General features: G+C 38.5%; 1 protein-coding gene across 1 annotated transcript; it reads right to left on the bottom strand.

Moving 5' to 3' along the window:
* Nucleotides 1-1,012: 1,012 nt before the first annotated feature.
* Nucleotides 1,013-14,858, bottom strand: USP44 (ubiquitin specific peptidase 44). The gene is made up of 5 exons (XM_004700383.4): nucleotides 13,431-14,858; nucleotides 8,759-8,954; nucleotides 5,573-5,681; nucleotides 2,268-2,473; nucleotides 1,013-1,637 (listed from the first exon to the last, which is right to left on the bottom strand). Exons 1-5 carry the CDS (start codon nucleotides 14,856-14,858, stop codon nucleotides 1,438-1,440), a joined length of 2,139 nt encoding a protein of 712 aa, XP_004700440.1. The 3' UTR covers nucleotides 1,013-1,437.
* Nucleotides 14,859-15,747: the final 889 nt, after the last annotated feature.

Raw genomic sequence — 15,747 nt, 5'->3', positions numbered from 1 at the left:
TGTACTTCACTATCAACTGCCTCAAATTACTTGATTTCTGAAATTTAAGAAAAATCTGTCAACATGGGACTTTTTATAGTTTTATACTTTGAGGCGACCACTGATAGCAAGCAGTATTTTACAGTATTTTAAAGATTTAGCCTACAAACAAACCAACTTGAGAAAAAAGGAATAAATGACTTGCTAACACTGAGCTGATCTGTTACATAGCTGATCTATAATCTACAGAGGTTAATAGACTCTCCCCCTTTCTGAGTAGACTTGAAAGAGATCTAGTAGAATTGTTAATGAAGAACATAAGAGCGCCTCATGTTTGTTTTTTTAAACAAAATGCAACTTTAAATGATATAAAATATCTTCTGAATGTTTCGGCCTAATGTTTGAATATCTAAGAGACTTGATCCTGGGCAAGAGTAAGGAATCTAGGCTCTATTTAGAAAAATGCAGTGCTAGACATGTTGCCTAGTTGCCAATTTTAAACAATTATCTTCTCTGCCCTCTGTAGTTTCTCTTTAAGACATTTTTATTTATTAGGGATACAAATCTCAAGATGCAATGTGATACAAAACTTTAAAGAGAGCTAATCTTAAACATAAAATGGTGTTAAAACAAAGGCTAGACTACTTCTGTGACATAATATATTGTTTGATTTATTGGAATGTAGACAAACCCTATTTGTTGCCAGAGAAATTTAAGTCTCAGCCATTTTTTCATGTCCATAGTATTGCAGTTCATTATAAAGCTGACATTCTTATTTGGATACAGTACAGTTTGATTATGACAAATAGTAATAATTATTAAAACTTAATAAATTTTAAAAATGATGTCCCTTTAGCCAAAATAATATCTAGTTGGACTTCTGAAACAAAGTCTCAAATGTGATTGGTGTGTATTTACGTGATACATGAATATTATACTTTGCATGCAGCAATTTAATTCAAGAGGCAAAGTTAATTTCCATAAACAAATGGCCTGGAAGAAATGTTTGTCCCCCCGAGTCCCGCCCCTGCCCTTTCAGCAAGACTACAAGTGAAAGAAGTATATAATTTTCCTGTTAATAAGAATTTGTATAGAAAAGTTATAAAAAATACCTATAAAATTATGCACTCTGAACTTCAGTAGAAAATTGCACAAAGTCATGATCTGGGCCAATGAAGACATTAAAATACAACAGAGGTAACACTAGCCTGAAGTAAACACTGAAAGTTTAAAATTTCCAATTATTTTGGAAAGTTTAGTTACCTTTTGTTGATACATGTGTACGTATACTAATTTTGTCTCTGTAAAAAGGAGCTTTGTTATAGCTAGAGATAAAATGCAGTAATGTGTTCACCGATTCTTCAGTAAAAAAAACAATGAAGCTCAAAATTGTGGAGTCAGCCCTTTTAAAAAGTGTTATATACAAATCATAAGGAGAAAGCCCCTACAATCTTTGGATCAACTGCAGAGTTCATTATTAGATGTATCAGCTTCTTCACTGGGATGCTGGCTACCAGACAGGAGCTCTGGAGGCAAGAGTTTAGAAAATCCACTTTCAGTAACTCGCTGGGTATAAAACAAGATATAAGCTTGAGCCTTGCATACTTCATCCATAGTGCACATGCTTAGCTTGGAATCATTGCAGTGTACCCAGAACCCTAGAGTGAAGCACAGAAATAGAAATATCCCTTAATTGTTTATAAAAGAACTTTTAAAAACATTTTCTAGTATTTAATAAGAAAAGGTGTTGATTTAAATAAGTTTTTGAAAGGAAACTAACCATTTTTCTCTTCTGTCAAGAGAAAGCTTGGGTATTATATCATTCTGGAAGAGAATATGACTGACTAGACAGATACTGTGTTTAATTCCCAGTGTAATTCTACCCTTAAATATATATATATATATACATACATACATATATGCAAATGTATAAATATACATGAATTTTAAAATATACTGAAGTTCATCATATATATTTATATATAGAAATTCTACCCGTTTATATAATTAGTGACAAAATGAATAGGGTTTAACCCTTGGTGGTGGTGATTATTTTTGGCCCTTATGTCTGTTCCTGGAAACCCACTAGGGCAGTTCTCTGTCTATAGGATTGCGAAGAATCAGAAATGACTGGTGGCAGTGACTTTGGCGTTTTTGGTTTATACTCCTTAGTCAAAACTATTGCACACTTACAGTTTTCTGCATAAACCTGAACGCTGCAGCAGATCTAAGATAATTCAAAAATTTTAAAAAAGCAGAAGCCTGTGAGTTTTCTCCCATCCATATACCTCCTTCAGAATTATAGCAGTAGGCAGTGTAGTGTCCCGAGCCGAATCCTTTGCCATGGTGCATTACTACCGCAGATAAGTCATAGATAAAGTATTCTGGTTTCAGAGATTTTAGGGACTCCCTGCAGCAATAAGGTTCCATGTTTAAGATTTCCTCAAAGCCAACATGAACACCAATCTTCTCTCGGTGATTACGCCCTGACCACCTATGAACAAACCAGGGTAAAATTACCAACAAAATCAAGGGAAATAATCACACACTGGATTTAGAGCAGTGTTTCCCAAAGTGGGCCATATCACCCGAGGGTGCTGGGACAACTCAGGTGGGCTGCAGATATCAACACTTTATCTTGAATTATGGCCAACAAACGTTTTTAATAGTTGGGAGGGCACGCTGGGTGATTTCCCCAACCACCCCCCCTCCGGCCCCCCCACGAAAAGCGAATGGTAGGCCAAATCAGTGTGGGGAACTTATGGTCTGGACCAGCAGTTCTCAACCTGTGGGTTGTGGCCCCTTTGGGGGTCAAACGACCCCTTCCCAGGGGTCTCCTGATTCCATAACAGCAAAAGTACAGTGAGGAAGTAGCAACAAAAATAATTTTATGGTTGGGGGGCGTCACCACAACATGAGGAAGGTTGAGAACCACTGGTCTAGACCGACTCCTACTAAAGACCCCAGAAACTAACACAAAGTAGACATAGATATCGAGGCAGGCACTTTGGAAGAAACCCCTGGCAATCTGTTTCTAAAAAGTCAGTCCTTAGAAACGCTATGGAATACAGTTCTGACAGGAGTTGCAAGGAGTCAAGTTGACAAGTGGTTTTTATATACCGTATATACTCGTATAAGCCGAGCTTTTCAGCACATTTTTAATGCAGTTTTTGTGGTAAAAATAGGTGCCTTGGTTAATATTTGGGTCGGCTTATACTCGAGTATATAAGTATCAAAATAGAAATGAGAATCTAGAAATAAGCCTATATATCTAATGCCAGCTGATCTTGCCGTGAGTTCTAAATCCATTCACTGAGGAAACAGTAGTTTCCTCAACTATCGTTGCTGAGCCAACTGGATTTTCCCACATGCAAAAGAAACAGTATACAAAAATTACCTATATACTCAATTATATACGGTATGTGGTTGCTATACAAATTAAGTGTTGGAGAGGATGTTGAGAACACTTGGACATTGTTTTGGATGTGTAAAATTATGATGCCACTGTGAGAAGTTTGGCAGATGCCCTAAACAGAAACAAATAACATAAAGGTAGCAATTCTGTTAGGTGTATGCCCAACAGAATTAGAAGTAGTGATTCAGCCACACACATGTACATGGCAGAAATACAGTAGCCCAAAGTTTGAAAGAATGAAGTGCCCATCAAGAGATTACAAAATGTGTATAGACATACAAAGGAGAATTACTCAGCAATAAAGGGAAATTAAATTCTGAAGACTCATGGCTGAGTCTTGAAAACAATTATGCCATATGTGAAAAGTTAAATACTTAAAAGTATTTAAGAGAGAGTCCTACAAACTATCTTTTTAAAAGTTGCCATTGAGTCCTGACCCCAGGTAATCTCATATATATTACACTAGAACTGTGATCCATAGGATTTTGAAAGGCTGTGATATTTCAGGAATAATTGACCAGGCCTTTCTTCTGAGTTGCTGGATAAACGAACTGTCAACCTCTCAGTTCCTTAACTGTTAGTACCACATACCATAAAATACCTAGATGGCGAAGAAAGCTGATGGTGCCCGGCTATCAAAAAGTATAGCTTCTGGGGTCTTAAAGGCTTGAAGGTAATCAAGCGGCCATTAAGCTCAGAAGCAACAAAGCCCACATGGAAGAAGCACACCAGCCTATGCAACCACGAGGTGTCGAAGGGATCAGGTGTAAGGCATCATCAGAACAAAAAATCTTACCATAGTGAATGATGGGGGGAGTGCGGAGTGGAGACCCAAAGCCCATTAGTAGGCCACTGGAGATCTCCTTGCAGAAGGGTCTTGGGGCGGGGATGAGCCAGTCAGGGTGTGATGTAACAACGATGAGAAATACAACTTTCCTCTAATTCCTAAATGTTTCCTCCCCGCTCCCACTACCATGACTCCAATTCGACCTTGCAAGTCTGGCTAGACCAAAGGATGTACACTGGTACAGATAGGAACTGAAAATACAGGGAATCCAGGGGCGGATGAGCCCTGCAGGACCAGTGGTGTGAGGGGCGAAGCGGAGGGTAAAGGGAGAGTGGGTAGGAAAGGGAACCGATTACAAGGAACTATATGTGACCTCCTCCCTGGGGGACAGACAACCGAAAAGTGGGTAAAGGGAGATGTCGGACAGGGCAAGATATGACAAAATACCAATTTATAAACTATCAAGGGCTCATGAGGGAAGGGGGAGCGGGGAGGGAGGAGAAAAATGACGTAATGTCGGGGGTTTAAGTGGAGAAAAAATGTTTTGAGAATGATGTACAAATGCGCTTTACACAATTGATGTGTGTATGGATTGCGATAACAGTTGTATGAGCCCCTAATGTTTAAAAAAAAAATACCTAGAATGGGTAAATCCATCCACACAAAAGGGCAAATTGTATATATTTGTGTATAAGCTGAGTTTTTCGGCACATTTTTTTTCTTTTAAAAATTATCAAAGAGAACCACAGTATCGAAACGGGGTGGCAGTCCCGCCCTGTGCTACGCCACACCACACCCAGCAATGGTTCACTTCAGCACATTTTTAATGCTGTTTTTGTGGTAAAATTAGGTGCCTTGGCTGATATTCGGGTCGGCTTATACTCAAGTATATACAGTAACTCTCAGTGTGTCTCATTAAGCTCAACCCTAAGCCCCTCAGATAAACATGGCTAACCAGTGTTATGAAATCATCCACTTAGATTAACTAACAGATTTTTCAATTAATTTACTTGTTTAAATATATCTTGGGAATTTGGGGGAATTAAAAATAAAAAACCTACTTAAAACTGAACTGCTGTAACTATAAATATTTTACAAGGAGAATGCAATTGGGTTAAGTACTTTGAAGTTATACATTGAAAAAACAACAAAACCCCCCAAAATTGCACCCCAAATTAATTGAATACTTACAAAAGGAAAGCTATTACCTAAGAGTAAAATGTAAGCAGCTTTCCATTTAGCGAGGGAAGCCAATCAGTACATTATCTATTGGTCAAAGCTTTTGATCAGGATTTTTCTTTTATGTTTTTTTAAAAAAGCCATTCACTAAATGTTAAATACAAGAAAATATAAGTTATAAGTGACTAGTCGGTAAAAAATTTACTACTAACCTGAATCGTTTGAGGTGTAGTCTGAGAACCTGAGGTAGGTGGCATATCATAAGCTGTTTCTGGGCCTCTGTGAGTACCACTGGTTTTGAGGAGAACTTTCTACGCTTTGCTGTAACATAAAAGATTGAAAATTAAATTTGATTTGAAGGTACAGGAAAAGCTGGACACACTTTTTAATTCACATCTATTTTGTTGTAGCCATTATACCGTATAGATAGAAAGGGCTTTACACTCAAGAAACTTCAGATCCAGTTGAGGTAGGCAGACATGTAAACAACTAGTACACGATGTAATAGTAATCCTACAAACAATTTAAATGGATTTTGTTTTGCCATTAAGTGAAGATCAGTTGGTGGGTTTGAACTGGTGGCCTTGCTGTTCACAGTCCAACACTTTCCCTGACAGCATTCCCAGGGCTCTGCCAATCAATAGGAAAAGGCTGTTTCAACATACTATAAATATCCTTTTACAAACCTCTACTAACAAGTTTGTGTTCAAACAATTTATTGAAGCTAATCAAGGTCTATAGGGACCAGCCTGATTAGTAGCCCAGGAGGACAAACCTTTGTCCACTCTGTCTCTGAGACCTCCCTCACATCTTGCTATTCCAATAGTCCCCTCTGCCCTGAGGTCCACCTGTGGATTGAGTTCTCTAACTCAGGGCTAGGCTACTGCTACCATGGCTTACTCTTGATGTGCAAGAGCTGCGCCTTCACATGTGTATACAGGCAGTCCCCAGGTTACAACCAGATTCGTTCCTCAGTGTGCTTTTCATTATTTTAAAACTTTTAGATGTGTTCTAGAATGGAATGAACAGCAAATTGGCTTCAACAATTCATACACATTTGGTTTTATTGATTGCATACCCCACGATGTAACAACATCTCAATGTGAAATACTTAAGTCAAATTTGTAGATGAGTAGGAACAGGTGCCCATGGTTCTCACTTCATCTTCAGTGCAAGAAAAGGCTCAAAGCCATTTTAATGATTGAAGAGAGCAGTGCAGTACGTGAAGGTTGTTGTAATGAAGAATTTGTGCGTATGGGTTGGTTCAGTCCTTTCAAGAAGGCAAATTTACATAATATTAGCTGCACGGACAAGTTCTATATAAATTGGACTGGAGTCCGGGGTTTATTGTTCCTGCTTTTGACTCCAGCAATAGCTGGAGCTGCTTCTCACGCGTGAGGCACCCCCAGTCCATTGTGAGGCTATCCTCCTAGAAGCCCCTCATCCAGGTGTGCACCTCTGCACTGCAGGTTTCCAGCTGCCCTGTCCCCTGGATTGCTCTTGGAACACATGAAACCAAGTACACTGGACAGGAGATAGAAACGCCTTGACTTAACACTTAAACATTTACCTTTCTCTATTAAAACAGTTCCCTTGGGCCTGTATTTGGTAATCCCAGGAGATGGGTAAACTTGTTATACAACCAAATTCTACATTCATAACCTCTCTCCTGTCAAATTTGGTGGTGAAAGCATCTAAGACATTCATATTTTTATCCAAGAAAAAAATTGTTTACAATAACAAATTTGACATGGTTTTGGACTTTTCACTCACACTGTATAAATCTGAGGCTATTTAAAATCAAGTTCATACTATACAGCGCTCAAGGGAAAAAATGTTAGTATTAAATTGTTCTAGAAAATTGTCAACTGATAAAACTGATAATACCGTACAAGTTTAGTATCTAAAACCCTACAATCGTTTTTTGAGACATGGAAATTAAGGAGAAAAGGTGAAAAGATATAAACACTAAAATACTGTGTGGACACTGATGGAGGAATCTGAAGTCATCAAATTAAGCACAGCAGATCAGATGTAGTTTCCTACACTGCCTCCCTGGAGGAGCAGCCCTGGTGGCATAGTGGGTTTATGTTAGGCTGCTAACCCAAAGCAAGGTCAGCAGGTCAAACCCATCAGCTTCTCTGAGGGAAAAATGTCAGACTTACTACTCCCATATGGAGTTAGTCTCAGAAACTCACCGGGGCAGTTAGTTCTGCCCTGCCCTCCAGGGTCCCAGTGGTCATCGACTCCATGGCAAGGTGTGAGCCCCTGGAGGAAGAGGCTTCTCTTGAACTGAGGTGAGTTTTTCACCCCCCACCCCACCTGACCCCATCCTGGATTGGTTCTTGTGCTCACCTCTCTGTAGAGCACTTCATTACAGTGGATCTTAATTGTCCATCTGTGTCTGCTACGAGGAATGGTGAGCATTTTGAAAGCAAAGGCACAGTCTTCCCTCTATCCACATTAACTGGAATAGCAACTCCCATAGAAGAGATACCCAGAAGATTAAAAAGAAAATAAATCTTTATTTTTATGGAGCCCATTCCCACAGAAGCAGTCCAGCCATATGCTTTCTTCCTTGACATATGATGTTGTTGAAAGATGCTGGCAAGTCACTTTTTTACTTATAGGGGTCCGCTGCGATGGAGGCGCATGGCCCCATGGGTTTCCTAGGCTGTCATCTACCCAGCAGAGGGACCCTGGTGGTGCAGTCAGCCCCTCAGCCGTTAGCCCAAAGGCTGTTCCTCAGAAAGATGGGACAGTTTGTTTCCATTGGAACCTGGGAAGCATCACAGGGCCCTTGTACTGACCTGGAGGGCTGCTGTGAGCCAGAGCTCACCAGATGACAATGGGTTAGCTTTTGGGGTTTAGAATCTTTACAGAAGCAGATTCATCAATTTTTTTTCTCCCTGCAAGACACTAGGTGGGTTCAGATCACCCCCACCTTTCAGTTAGCAGTTTGGTGCGTAACTGTTATGCCACTAGGGCTCCTTTTATATATGTGTATATTCATACAGACGTACATACATTATTTATGTACATAAGTAGAAATAGAATAGTTCTAGTTTGTATTCATATCAATATAAATAAAATATGTACACTTGTTTTGATTTGTAGCAAAATATTCAGAAAGCAAAAGTTTCATTCGGCGCTAGAGGACATGCTTTCTTCTACTCTATTCCCTTCTCTACAACTGATTATAGAACCCAAATATTTAGATATTAGACACATGATTCATAGTGCCAGTTATAAACTAGTAGTGTTTACTAGTTTCTTTTGATGAGCTCAAAAACAAGTTCACTTTCGTAAGTGCCACTTCCCAAGGTTCTCCCAGCTTCTTTGCCCCTCTGACTTTAATAATCTTAGAAAGGCACAGAGATGATACAGTCTCTACTCACAGTTACACTGGTCACAGACGTAGATTTTTCCTTCTAAAGCTTCGGTTTCTGTGAATTTGGCCAACATTTCAGTAACCAGACATGGCTGGGAAGCAATATCTTTTCCACTGCACTGGTATCTTTCTGGAAATTCCAATGACAGATCCCAGAAAGGTTCTATGGTGTTTGATTTATTGTCACATGCAAGACATGTAACCTGTGAATAAAGAATATTAGTATCTCACTATGTAATGTGGAAGAATAGAGATGAGGTTGAGGAACACCTCATAACATGGATGAACTTGGGTGAAATTATGTTCAGTAAAATTAGTCACAAAATGGCAAATACTGTATTATGAATCCACTACTATAAAAAGAAAAGGCTTTCAAAAAGGAGCACTGATGGCTAATGGGGAAAAGGGAAAGTCACTAACCAGAAGAGGCAGGGATCTCAATGTGGGTTAAGGGATAGGCAATATGCAGTAAGAGGGAGTGAGGGGGAGAGAGTGGCAGCAAAAAATGACCAAGGCAAAGAAAGACTGGAATACAAGAGTCAGAGGTAACAGGAAAGTTCTACTGCAGTCACAATCTGTAGTGAAGGTAACAGTAACAATCTATGAATGTACACATCGATAAGAAAGCTGGCCAGGCGTGGGAAGGAGTTTGACAGGATATTTCTACCCATACATTTACATATGTTGCAGATACATCCATGAATGTAGTGGAGCATAGAGGGTCAAAGTTATGAAAACGGAGCCATAACTAAACATCTTGAGGGAATATATTGCTGAGCCTGGGGACTAAGGACCATAGTCTTAGGGGACAGAAAGGTCATTTATATCCCTATATATGGTTCATATCCCATAGTAGGAGGTAGAAAAGGTTCTACCTCCTACTTTGGTGAGTAGCCACTGGGTTCTTAAATGCTTTTGAATAGTCTTCTAAGTAAGATGCAACTACTATTGATCTCTCCCCATCTGGAGCAGAGAGCACTTAAGAAAGTCAAAGAAGTATGTAAACAATTAATCCAAAGGACTAATGAACCACACAAACCTCAGCTGCCATGACCCTTAAGTTAGAAAAATCACATGGCACCCAGTTACCACTATCAAATACTCTGAAAAGGATCACATTAGATTAGAAGGTCCTGGATATAGTGGGAGAAAAATGTGGAACAGAACTAAAAAAAAACATAAAGACCAAGTTTACTGGCCAAATAGAAACGGTTGGAACCTCTGAGCAGATGGCCGTTAGTTACTGTTCTGGTCTAAAACCCAACTCATCCCTGTGGCTCAATTTTCAACCAAACAATAGTCTGTGGGAGAAACATATTCGGAAGGTATGCACTCTTTAGAGCAATCAGCCATTCCAGACTAAAAGGACCCACTTTGTCCAAGGACAGAGTTCAGAGGCAGCAAGGGTTAGGAAAGAATGAGGAAGGGAATGGGAAGCAAAAGAACGAGGTAGGACGAGTGATGCTACATTTGTGGGAACTGTGATCAGTGGCATGAAACCAAATATTTTACGATTTGTTGAATGAACACTGATCTACTCTAAACCTTCACCCAATTCACAAATAAAACGTTAACACACACATAAATACTAGTTTCACGGAGTACAATCTTCCCACCAAAACATTTACTTCTTTTACTAGAGATCATTGCCATTAAATAAGTTTTTCTTCTGAAAATGTGCCATTAGACTTTTGAATAATTTCTTTATATTATGGTCAGGAAATTAAAAAATAATTTTCCCTTTCAAAGACTGTCATTAAACCCACTATGAATTGTTGGGTTTGTACAACAACTGGGAATTCAATAAACTCCGAAGGCATGAGTCAAATCTACAATTCCGTGAAATACCCAAACTGTGGACTTATTTAATAGAAACAGATTATGTATAAAAAGTCCTGGTGGTGCTGTTGAGTAAGCTTTGACTTGTGAGCCCCAAGGTTGGAGGTTCAAACCTACAAACCACTCTGGGAGAAAGATGGGGCTCTCTGCTTCTGTTGAAAACCCTACAAAGGGTGGCTTTCAGTAAGAATAAATTCAATTACTGGGAGAGGGTTTGTTTTTGAGTAATTATATATATGTGAGTGTGTGTGTATAAGACATATATGTTCACACATTAGGCTTAAAGTTATTTGCCCCTTTTCTTTCCTCTTCTCAAAGCCCTATAACCCCTGAACTCAATCTGCTGTGTGAACCATGATACAAGCAAAATACAATTATTAGTATATTGTCATTCTATAGATTTTAAACCCTATCAATTACTAGATTAAGAAGATAAGGCTTATAATAAATACCTTTACTTTTTTTTAACCTTTACTTTTCTTTATTAAAGCAGCTCCCATATTAAAATTGTTGTATTAAATGGGATCATACTTTCACTTATAGCCAACATCACTACATGAGAATTCCCAATCCAAATACAGGTAGCACAGTAAAAATGGGGTGTTTATAGAAACTTACATATTTCTACTAGAACAGGAAATAATACGTTAGTGATGTACTCAGCTGTCTTGATGCCAACAAATACTGCACAAGATTGAAGGCAACTCTACAGAATTAATGATTCATACATGCAACAATAATGCAACAAAATATGAAATGTTACAAATGGTTGGGCTGCATTCCTGGCACTAATAAAAAACCAAACTCACTCCTAATGATTCCAACTCTAAGAGACTCTATATAGGGTTTCCAAGAATACATTTGTATGGGGACAGCTTCACCTGCCTCCCATGGAGTAGCTAGTGGATTTGAACTATGGACCTTGCCGTTAGCAGTCCAATACTTACCGACCGGGCTACCAGGGCCTTTACCTGGCACAGGCAATAAAATAGTTCTACTACACTTTATAGATATAACAAATGGATACAAAGAAAACAACACTCCCAGTGTCTGGCTTGGGACTCACTCAACAGGACCAGGGCCTAACCTTTTGATCTTAAGTTTCTTGAATTAAAAAAAAAAGGCAGCCACGGCAAACATTCCACAAAGTAACTGTGGGAATCTCCAGAGATGGCTAGTTCCCTAAAGGTTTATTTATCACACACGTAAATGGAAGAAGCAAAAAAGCAGGAATAACAATTTTTATTGATTTCAAAATTCACCCATAAAAGAAAAAACAGGCACACTGTGAGAAACAGAAAATGGAACAACTTTCTGGAAAGAAATTTGACTAAGTGTATCAAAAATCCTACCTTTTAAAACAATAATAATTTATAATTTATCACAGGGTCATGGGGAAGAGAAGCTGATACCAAAGGCTCAAATAGAAAGTAAATGTTTAGAAAATGATAATAGCAACATATGTACAAATATGCTTGAGACAACTGATATATGGAATGTTTTAAGAGCTTTAAGAGCCCCCAAGAAAATGATTAATAACAAAAGCCCTACCTTTTGACAGAGTAATTCTTTACAAACTCAAAAAAATCATTAGAAAAAAGATACTGGTATTATTATAATGAAAAAAAAAAAAGCACATTATTTACAAGTTAACAACAGCGGAATGAAGATGATATACTTAGTATTACACTGCTATGTTCTGGGCAAAGTCAGTATATATTTTTAAGGCTGTGGAAAATCCTTATAATCTTAAAAGAATAAAGCAGATGAATACAACATAACCACACAATTTACATACAAGTATGTGCTGAACATTGTCCACAATACATTCAGTGAAACAGGAGGTTATGTGATTTGAACACTGGGAGATTAGCACAATGAAAATCTCATGGGAGGCCACTGTGGTGGTCCTCACCACTCCTGGGACCAAGGTGGGGGAGGGCCAGGAGAGGAGCAAGAGGAAGCTAGGAAGAGAACCAGCCCTGCCTCCTGTTGCTGTGCCCATCCCACCTGAGGTCTTTAAAATCCTTTGGATTTAAAAATCCTTCGATTGTTTCCTTGTAAACCACCACCACCACTAAAAACCTAATAGGACCACAGATCTATATGTGATAGACATTGTCTGAGCAGACATTAAGCCAAACATACTTGTGTTTTCTCCCCTAACTGTGGGGAGATTTATATATAAACTCCAAATATTTAGCAGTTTTCTCTCTGGACTGTGGGATCGTGGAATTACGGGATGATTTTTCTTTTTTTCCTGTGTATGGATTTCTTTCATTGTACATGCTGTCTACAAGTATTATTTTTACAAATCTTACTTTTACTTATAATAATATGCTTCAAATATTTACATAGAAAAAATAGAATTGACACAGAAAATGGTAGAAAAATAAAATTGTAGTGACACAAAAAAACAACACTTATGAAAGTTGTAGACCTTTGGCTTTATTGGAAGCCTTCCAGGGTTATTCCCTGGTCCCTGAAATTACTCAAGTGTGTGGAATACTCATTATACGTACATCTTCAAATCTCTCCCTCTGAGATAACACGCTCCTCAATTTTGCTCTAGATCAATGGAATATTATTAACCTAAACAAGTATTCCCAGAACTTTCCTCCCTACCCAAAAAAAGTATTAATACCAAGGATGCTAAAATTTTCCCTGATTCATGAAGGAAACATTTATATATGAACTAGCTGGATCATTTACACATAAAAAAACACCCATTCTAATGTGAAGATAATGATAGCACTAATAGATGTACAGAAAATCTGCATTTTATAGGCTCCACTATGTGAATTACCCAAGATGAAAATGAAAAGTTTAAAGCTCCATACCTGACTAAGAAGTTGTCCATGAAAAATGTTATTCACAACATTCAGAACCTGTTTAATAAGTTTCCTTTGAGCGGTAGGAATAGGAGCTGGGAACCGGGTACCAGTTGTCTCTAGTTCGTGTTGTATTTTGTCTAAAAGTTCACAAAGAAATTCCTGAGCGTCTTGTTGGGCATAACCCCGAAAGGCAGGGATCAGTCTCCATACTGAGTGCAGCATAGCAAATGGTGAAACCAAGGCCCACCTTCCAGACCACATGACTTGGAACAAAGTATGCAATTCGTGACAAAGAGAAATGTATGGTGAACTTGGTTCCCTTGGCTGAATAAGTTCCATTTTCTTACTTTTTGATGCTCCACCACTTAGTCCTGATGTTAAGCTTGGGTGTCTGGAGCACTGAAAGCCTGTATTCTTTTCTTGGCCTTCATTGATTTGAAATACAGTCTCGGTGACGGGCAGATGCTTATAAGAAGCTCTTGTCTTATCACTAGTCACAGCCAGCCACTGATTCAGATCAAGCTTTAAAAAACACTGTCGAAAAATAAGTAAATGACTCAAAACTTGAAGAACAGAATTCATATAGCAAGTATTTCCCAAATTTCTCAATCCTGTTACTCCAGGAGTTACTGTTGGCCTTCGTATGACTGAGGAGTCGCTGGCAGTTTTGAGACCTACAAATTCTAGGGTAGATAGCACTTTGTCTTCCGGTGGTGAGGGTGGCGTCTGTGGCAGTACTTGAACAGGAATTAGTTCTACTGCGGTGGTGTACTGAGTCAGACCTTGTAGGCGTAAGCTTTTTCTTGGAGGCAAAATGTCCAAGTCTGCTTTAATTTGATGCTCTAATTCTTGCCGTCTTTTCTTCACTTCTTGTTTGGCTACTGTTTTTTCCTGAAATTGGACACCTTGCCTTTTTCTTCCAATGGGTGATTGTTCAAACCAAATTCGAAAGATTTTACCCATTAGCATCCTTCGCCTGTGCCAAAGAGCAGTATACATTTGATCTTCATTTTGAAGCAGAGATTTGGCACCGTCGTGTAAGAAACAAGAATCATCATTTGTACCCACAGACCGTAAAATCCTCCCACTACGAGTGGTGTAGTGATAATTTTGACTTTTGATTACACATAATGTACTTCGTAGTAATTTCAGGTCTCCAGTTGCATTATCATTAAGAACATAATCATCACAAAAGTAACAAAAAACATACATCTCATTCACCTCCAGTGCAACGGGGTGACTGCTGTCCTGAAAGTGCTTGAGCGCGTGCTCTTTGATGTATCTACCACAGGCAACATGGGAACAGCTGAGGCAAGCCCAAATAGACTCCGTTGTGTTACAGTCCACACAATGCCATTTCTGAGGGCTTAGGATGGAATGGTCTTGAGCAAGCTGCAATTGCTCAACGTGTTTGCACTTATCCATTGTTAGCATTTATTTCGGCTAGTTGAGGAATACATAATCCATACAAGTCTCCACTCACAACACCCGAAGCATCTGAAAACTAAGCAGAACAGCATAAAGTTTCAATAACAAGAAAACAAGAAGCCAATGTTTTTCTATTTTATAAGTGTGTTCCAAAGACGAGGGTGGTGAATTTGTTCCCTTTGCACCCCATGTCTGAACTGCAAGCCTCATTTCCCTTGGTCTAGATTTTGTCTGGTGGTTTCTTTTTAAAAGCTATGTTTTAAATGTTCAGCTAACTGGTGGTGGAGAATGGACAATGTCAGACTATTTTTTCCCTATACGAAATATCCGTACATTTTACCCTATAATGTCTGAGGGCAGTTTCCCAAACTACATTCCTTTTCTTAAAAACTTGAAATGTAAAGACTGAAATATATACCAAAAGGCAAGACATAAAACTGACAATTGCATGTAAAATTAATAAAGCATAACCACAGTTACAAGTATGGATTTTGAGGCAGAAAATTAGGTTCTAGTTCAACCTCTGTCACATACACTTAGCTGCATGATTTTGAACAAATTGGAAAGATTGAGAGAACAGGTTATCTGATATAGTAAACATTAAATAGTAGCTATAATAGCTATATTGAATAAATCATATTATTCTAATTACCATTAAGCTTGTTTTCAAGTTGGCAAATGAATAATTAACTTTACTTCACCCCTCTTCAGCATACTCTGAGACTTGACAAGTTTTGATAAATTGCCTTAGGAAAAGGGCAGAAGAGGAGAATGTGCAGGATCTGCAGAGATTCTCAGGAATATGCAAGAAGGTGTAAATATAAATACATATAAAGCAGATGGCAGTGTGATGAATTTCTGTACTTTAGCAGTCCTCAACATGATATGAAGATGT

This window comes from Echinops telfairi, unplaced genomic scaffold (assembly GCF_000313985.2).
Source record: "Echinops telfairi isolate 266 unplaced genomic scaffold, ASM31398v2 ScPeMD7_2;HRSCAF=8, whole genome shotgun sequence".
In the NCBI taxonomy this organism is placed as follows: Eukaryota; Metazoa; Chordata; class Mammalia; order Afrosoricida; family Tenrecidae; genus Echinops; species Echinops telfairi.
The sequence above is the reverse complement of the archived record's forward strand: the minus strand, read 5'-3'. Positions and strand labels throughout refer to the sequence as shown.

Coding starts and splice junctions, on each gene's coding strand:
- USP44 (XM_004700383.4), bottom strand. CDS start 14,858: ATGCTAACAATGGATAAGTGCAAACACGTTGAGCAATTGCAGCTTGCT. Junction 2,474..5,572: donor CTACACCTCAAACGATTCAG/GTTAGTAGTAAA, acceptor GTTTGTTCATAG/GTGGTCAGGGCGTAATCACC. Junction 1,638..2,267: donor CTGCTATAATTCTGAAGGAG/GTATATGGATGG, acceptor GCTTCACTCTAG/GGTTCTGGGTACACTGCAAT.